This window comes from Gracilinanus agilis, chromosome 5 (assembly GCF_016433145.1).
Source record: "Gracilinanus agilis isolate LMUSP501 chromosome 5, AgileGrace, whole genome shotgun sequence".
NCBI classification, from domain to species: domain Eukaryota; kingdom Metazoa; phylum Chordata; class Mammalia; order Didelphimorphia; family Didelphidae; genus Gracilinanus; species Gracilinanus agilis.
In genome coordinates, this window is record NC_058134.1 from 129733899 (window position 1) to 129742122 (window position 8224).

Sequence of the window (8224 nt, forward strand, 5' to 3'; positions counted from 1 at the left end):
GAACTATGCCCAAAGGGCTATAAAACTGTGCATGCTCATTGATTAAACAATACCACTATTAGGTCTATATCTCAAAGAGATCAAAGAAAAAAGAAAAGAACCAATTTGTATAAAATACTTTTACTAGCTCTTTTTGTGGTGGCAAAGAATAGGAAATTGAGGGGACACTAATGAAATGGGGAAGAGCTAAATATATGTGTTTTATGAATATGATGGAATCTTGTTGTGCTATAAGGAATGAAGGGCAAGATACTTTAGAAAAACCAGAAAGACTTACATGAACTGATGCAAAATAAAGTGAGCAGAACCAGAGCATTGAAACAGCAATATTGTATGAAGAACTGTGAATGACTTAACTCTTCTCAGCAAAAATGACCCAAGACAGGTTCTGAAGGGCTCATGATGAAAAATGTTATCCAACTTCTGAGAAGGAACTGAAATGAAGGATAATGAATGCAGATTGAAGCATACTTAAAAGAAAAAAACCTTTTTTTTTCTTTTTTTTTGTCTGTGTTTTCTTTTGCAGCATGGCTAATATAGTAATGTGTTTAGCACAACTACATGTGTATCTACATCTAATTGCTTGTCTTTTCAATGATGGAAGAGGGGAAAGAAGGAGAGGGAGACTTTGGGACTCAATTAAAGGCACAAGTTAAAAATGTATTTACACGTCATTAAAATATATATAAATTTTCACATAAAATATAAAGAAAAAAAGGAAAAAAGAGAGTATTTACTATGATCAGAGAGTTATCTTTTTTTAAAATTTTTAAACATTTATTAATATTCATTTTTAACATGGTTACATGATTCATGCTCCTACTTTCCCCTTCACCCCCCGCACTCCCCCCACCCATGGCCGATGCACATTTCCACTGGTTTTAACATGTGTCATTGATCAAGACCTATTTCCAAATTGTTGATAGTTGCATTGGTGTGGTAGTTTCGAGTCTACATCCCCAATCATGTCCACCCCGACCCATTCGTTCAAGCATTTGTTTTTCTTCTATGTTTCCTCTCCTGCAGTCCTTCCTCTGAATGTGGGCAGCGTTCTTTACCATAAATCCCTCAGAGCTGTCCTGGGTCATTGCTTTCTGCTGGTACAGAAGTCCATTACTCAGAGTGTTATCTTGACAAAACATTATTAATCTCTGCCCTGCTTCATTTTATACTCCATGACAAAGCTTGCTTATATTCCAATTATATTATATTCCATTCCAATTTTCTCTGATGAATATGAGATCTTTTTTGGTTTTTATTTCTAGAAGATGTTGTAGGTCTTCATAGAAACTCAGTATTGGTGGTTGGAGCATATACTTGTATTACTTTGATGTTGTATGGTTTCCTTGGATTCAAACAGATACCCTTCTGTCATTTGAGATTATACTCTAGTACTATGTTTCTTATCATTTTATTGACTATGAGGGCTACTCCATTTCCTCTATGGGATTTTTGTGCACAGTAGTAAATGTAAAGATCACCTGAATTAAATTTAAACATTCCCATCGATTTTAAGTTCAATGATGCCCAAGATGTTGCTGTTTTTTCTTCTATCTCCTGTTTAACCATATCTAGCTTACCTTGGCTCATAGAGCTTTTGGTTTATAGATCTTATGGTTCATAGATTCCAGGTTCTTGTGCAATATTGATCTTAATACCACTGGACTCTCCTTTTGTCAACAGAAACACCCACAGCCAATCTTCCTTTCAACTTTGGCCCAGCCACTTCATTAGTACTGGAGCTACTTACTATTGTCTTCCACTTTCCCCCAGGAAGGTGCTGTACACATTCTGAGCTGATGGGTTCATCTTCTGGTGTCATATCCTTTGGCCTTTTAATGCTTTCCTTGGAGTTATCCTGGCAAAGATACTTGAGTCATTTGCCTTTGCCTTCTCCAGAGGATCACCTTTTTGTCAGAATTCTCTAGTAGGGTTCTTGAATAACTCTTCACATCATAGCTCATAGTTTTACTGAGCTACATGAGCTCCTCTGCCACAACAAGGTATTGATCCAGGAGGGTCATTGGCTATATACAAAATCTATTGTTCTTACAGTTTCCAAAGTTGTTTATAGTGTTGTGTTCATGGAAATTGTTTTCCCAATTGAGCTCATTTCATTCTTCATCATTTTATAAAATTGATGCAGAGGATGGAATGATGGCCAGATAGGAAGATTTGAGTTCAGATCTGGCCTTAGACACTTGCTAATTCTGTGATCCTGGGCAAGTCACTTTATCTCTATTTGCCTCCGTTTCTTTATCATAAGTAGCCCCTACTTATTAAGGGGCTAGTATGAGGATAAAATGAGATATTTTCTAAGTGCTTTGCTGACATTAAAGCACCATCTAAGTTCTATCTATTATTATTATTTCAAATTGTTTTTTTATAATATTGATGTTATAGTATATAAATTGCTGCTCTGATTCTCTTCACTCCATGTAACAATAATAGTTTCAATTTTCCTTTCTCAGAACTAGATAGGTATAATAAAAATAAATAAGAAAAAGTTGAGATGAATAGAAACTTAGATATATTAAATATGATAGATAGCTGGAGAGAATTGAATGAGTATAGAAAGGAGTATACCTTTTTCTCAGCTATCTATGACACCTTTACAAAAATTGACCATATGTTAGGACTCTAATCCTCATAGTTAAATGCAGAAAAGAAGAAATGGAAATGCATTCTTCTCAAACCATAATGCAATAATTGTGTGTAATTAGGATCCATGGAAATATAAAGTTATTACTTTGATGTTGTATGGTTTCCTTGGATTCAAACAGATATCCTTCTGTCATTTGAGATTATACTCTAGTTCTTGTGCAATATTGGGGTCTAAATAATTTAATCTTAAAGTTTAAGTGGTTCAAAGAACAAGTCGTAGAAACAATAAATAATTTTATTTGAGAGAGTGATAATAATGAGATAACATACCCAAACCAATAGGATACAGCAGAAGCAATAATTAGAGGAAAATATACCTCTAAGTGGTTAAATCAGTAAAATAGAGAAAGAACAGATCAAGACAAATGCAATTAAAACAAATAGAAAAAAACAACAATTTAAAAATCTGAAACTGAAAGATAGCATATTTTTTTCATATCTGATTATATGAGCCTTGTTGTCTTTCCCAGTTAGAATTTAAACTTCCTATAAGTAGAGATTGTTTAATTTATTGTTTTATATGCCTAGTGTCTTAGCACAGTGCAAGTAACATAATAGGCACTTAAATAGTTGTAGGTTAATATATATATATATATATATATATATATATATATAAAATAGATAGTATCAGGAAGACTTAGGTTAAATTGCTTCTTACAAGCTAGGTAAGCTATTTAATTTCTCTTTCCTTAGTTTATTCATCAACTAAGTGGGCTTAATAATACCTATAGCACCTATCTCACAGGTTACTGAAAAGCTTAAATGAGATAATAGATGGAATGTACTCTGCAAACTTTAAAGCGACATATTTCTCAGTTATTTTTTACAGGAATATTTTTGTTATTTTTTCTTACCTTGCCTTATGACTGTTTATCTGTCTGTCTGTCTGTCTGTCTGTCTGTCTGTCTCTGTCAGTCTGTTTCTCTGTCTGTCTGCCTATCTTTCTTTATCCTGAAAGCTTTCATCATCCTTGGTACTCCTCCTTATCACTACCCTCTACCCGTCTAATTGGAGGGTGGAGTCATGAATTCTAAAATCTCTATTTAAGGAGAGAGTTCTGTCCCTCTCTTCATTTCTCTCCTGATTGTATAACTATGGGATTTCTCTGACTTCTCCACCATACTTCTACATCTGGGCACTTTCCTCTCCTAATTTTCAACTTTTTATGTGTCTTCCCCCCTCCCAATTAGATTGTAAGCTCATTGAGGGCAGGGACTGTCTTTTTAAAGTATTTCTATCCCTAATGTCTAGCCCTGTGCCTAGCACATAGTAGGTTCTTAGTAAATGTTTACTGACTGATTGGCAAAAAATTCTCAAGAAAAGAGCATGGAGAGGTAAACACATCCTTATCATCACTATTTATTCAGAGCAGGTCAGAAAATAGAATTTAAATAGAAACCATGGTGACAGTGGATGAATTTCTAAAGATGAAAATGAGATATTTTTTGAGAGCTGTAGCAAAGTCAGAATTAAACACAATGTAGAAATAATATGGAAAGTCAGGACAAGAAGTTGAAAAAGACTGGACTTGAAGGTAATACAAGTCTGAGAGACTTTTCTTTTAATTCATGGAATTTTGGAGCTGGAAAGAGCCTTCAGAGATCATCCATTTACAAAAGATGAAATTAAGTTCCTGAAACTTCCTTATTCAAGATCACATAACTTATGGAAAAAGGGAGACTGGGATTTGAGTCTCCTGACTTCTTGTCCACTTTTCTATTGTTACTCTTATTCTTGTCCCTTCTTTACATAGCCAAACAACTAGACAAATTCACCCAGTATGAAATTCCCTCTTTGCAGATTAATTAGTTGCTTATCTCTAGCCACTCAACACCAATTGATATCCTCTAGAGTAGAGGAGTCTAACACAGAACCAGATTAAAATATAATTGGTAAATATTTATCAAGATAAATAAAAATACAACGAAACATAGATGATGTCATTATGTGGTTTTTCAACTCAATAGGGGGCCCACCTCACAGGGATTATATATGATTTAGTTTCTTCCTCTTTTCCTTCATTTGTTTGACAACAATGCTCTAGAGCTCAAAGCAGAAGTCTGTAAAGTCAGGTTTGCCTAGAGCACTGATGGGGCAATTAAATAAGTAAGGTAATAAGATACAAAAAAGAAATGCAGTTTTAAAGGGTTATTCATGTAGAAACAGATCCTGCAGTATAAGGAAGTGACTTCTTCTTGGAGAAGGCAAAAATGAATTTGCAAAGCAACTTCTCACTACCTCGATGTTCACTGCTGCTGCTTTTACAAAGTGAATTGCATCTGTGACATTTAACAGAATGTGGGTTTTCTTCTCTTACAGGGATATGAACCAGTGTTTATTCACAGGATCAAACACAAGCACATTCTGGCTAGGAACTATTTTTCTGAGATTCCAATGATGGCTGCATTTTTACATCAGGAACATCGAATAAAGAAGGAACAGGTAGTGGAAGAAGAAGATGATGAATACGAAGATGAGCTACATCCAAAAGAAATCCAATATGAAACACAGATGTCTGTAATGCTCCCACCCATAGTTCCTAATACAAACATGTAATGCTTTCCAGATCAGTGTTTTGCTCTGTTGCTAACTCAGTCACACGAGTTGAGGAAGATTAGTGCCTTTTTGTGGAATTTCTTAATTACTTGTTTTTGGGAGTGTAGTAAGTTTTATGGAGATAAAACACCAGGACATCAAATATTTTAATACTGGCCTCTCGGCTAAAATAAGAGAACACTTTTGTAACCATATGCAATATTTTTAAGTAAAAAAAATGTGTTTGTCTCATTATTTGAAAACTGATATTTATATAATGCTTTAAAATTTTTTTCAAAGTGCTTTTTATACATTATAAATGATCACATTTGAATGTGATCCTGGCATGATTATCTTTGTTTTACATATGTGGAAACAGACTCCGACTTTAACTTGTTATCAGTGACAAAGCTATTAAATATATCTTCAAGAGGATTTGAAGCGAGATCTTCCTGGCACCAGGACTGACCCGCTGTTTACTCTACCACAGTGCATGTGACTTGTATACCAAATCAAGGTTTTATTCTGATTTTTTCCAGATATATTTAAATCATTAGGGGTTTTAGAGGAAGAATGAAAAGATTTGGCTTATTTGTATAAAATATAATGGATTTTGGTTTTGGATGCTGGTACTCGTGAGTTCTTATTTTGATTCTTCCCCTTATTTACTGTGAGACTTTGCCAAGTTTATCTTCTTTCTTAGTTTTCTTATTTAACAGACATAATTACTGTTCCTGCTCATCTCTAAGGAATTCTGTAAGAATTAATTTTGAAGTAGAACCTTTCTTTGCCTGTTAAATACCCTCTTCCTTGAGAAATCTCCCGAAGCTCTCATCTCTCTTACCAATGTTTCCAGAACTCAGCGGGAATAAACTATGTTCACCACCAAACCAACGCCTCCAGGAATCACTTTCCTATTCCAAATCACATAAAGCAATACTTGCTAAATAACTAGCAAAGCAGGAAGAGAAGTAAAACAATAATATGCTACTTTAAAAATGCAGGAATACATCATTTTATTGTGTTTTGCTTTATCGTGCCTTGCAGATATTGCACTTTTTTTTCCAACAACATATGTTCAAGTCATGTCTTCGGGTCACATTTTGGTAATTTTCACAATAGTTCAGCCTTTTTCATTATTAAGATATCCATCATGGTGGTCTGTGATCAGTGATCTTTGCCATTACTATTGTAATTGTTTTGGGATGCTATGAACTGCCAACATATAAGATGGTGAACTTAATCAATAACTGTGGTTTGTGTTCTAACTGCTCCTCCAATTGGCTATTCCCCATCTTTCTCCCTCTCCTTGGGCCTCCCCATTCCTCCTGATGCAAAAATGCAGGGTAACCCTGCAATGGTCTCTAAGTGTTCAAGAAAGACTTAATCAATGTGGCAAACTTCATCGTTCTCTTATTTTAAGAAACTGCCTCGGCCACCCCAACCTTCAGCGTCCATCACTCTAATTAGTCAGTGGCCATCAACATCAAGGCAAGACCCTTCATCAGCAAAAAAATGATGATTGAAGGTTCAGATAGTGGTTAGCATTTTTTAGCAATAAAGTATTTTTTATTAAGGCATGTACATTTTAAAGATATATTATTGCACACTTAACAGACTGCAGTGTGGTATAAACATAACTTTTGACCACCCAGGGAAATCATAAAATTTGGGTGACTTGATTTATTGTGATACTCGTTTTATTGTGGTGGTTTGGAGCCAAACCTACAATATCTCAGAGATGTGCCTCAAGTACACTTTTATTAGAGTTATGGCCACCACTATAAATTCTTCGAAAACGGAGAACATGTGTTTGTTACAATTCTCTACGACTTGGGACCGTAGGTATACCGGGGATTGGTGATAGTGATGACATCATGGATCTACGTCCTGTGAAAGAATGGTCTCACCTAGAATTTTCAGTGTAGTTGAGCTTCCACTGCTATCTCTATGGCACAGGGAAGTTTCTTCTCTGCAGTGAAAGGGAATTAGTTTTATCAAAGGTTTGAGTCAGGCTAGTTTGCAACATAGTTCTGCTGACACATGCCTTGTCATAGTCTACCTGCAAACATTTAGAAATAGTCTTCCTGGGGGCAGCTGGGTAGCTCAGTGGAGTGAGAGTCAGGCCTAGAGACGGGAGGTCCTAGGTTCAAACCCGGCCTCAGCCACTTCCCAGCTGTGTGACCCTGGGCAAGTCAATTGACCCCCATTGCCCACCCTTACCAATCTTCCACCTATGAGACAATACACCGAAGTACAAGGGTTTAAAAAAAAAAAGAAATAGTCTTCCTATTACAAAACTTTTATAAAACATCTGATTTTATGGACCAGATGAAATTATGCATCATTATTTCTTTTTGAAAGTGATTAAGCAAAAGGTTTGCTTTATCCATTTCTCTCACTATTTAAAAATGTTTTAATGCATAAAATAAAGTTCTACACCTTTTCTCACACATATACATAGGAAAGTATCTATATTACATAAGGTAAAGTATATTTTTGCTCATAATTACTAATGTTAGGATATAGCTAGTAATCCTTTTTTTGGATGCAATCTGAATAACCACTTTCAAGTAATGTATAATACTCAGATGGTTTCAGTAACTCTTGATAGTTACACATATCCCAAAGTGAGTGGATTGTTCTAATAGGATAACGGGTTTTCTGTTGCACGAGTAAAGGCTAGATGACAGCTTGTTAAGAGTTTTTGCAGATGGATTTCTTGTTCAAATTGGATTGGATGATGGCAGAGGTCTGTCTCAACTTTGAGGTTCTGTGATCCTGGGTGATTCCTATCCATGCCCTTCCTTAAATCACCATTTTGGAGGCTTTCCTCTACCTTTTTAAATATTTAGTGGGGAGTAGTGCAATACTTAGACTTCTCTGTGCTGCCCCAAAATATTTTTTTTAAAAACTCTTACTTTTTGTCTTAGAATCAATATTATTTATTGGTTCCATGGCAGAAGAACAGTAAAGGGCTAGGCAGTTGGGGTTAAGTGATTTGCCCAGGGTCACATAGCTAAGA

The 8224-nt window shown here is 35.3% G+C and overlaps 1 protein-coding gene across 1 annotated transcript in view; it reads left to right on the top strand.

The window, feature by feature from the left end:
- The window catches only part of IQUB (IQ motif and ubiquitin domain containing), a 72327-nt gene extending 67107 nt beyond the window's left edge, over window positions 1-5220 (top strand). The window contains exon 12 of the mRNA XM_044678293.1: window positions 4984-5220. Within this exon, the coding sequence (XP_044534228.1) occupies window positions 4984-5220 (237 nt within the window). The remainder of the gene's footprint in view (window positions 1-4983) is intronic.
- Window positions 5221-8224: the final 3004 nt, after the last annotated feature.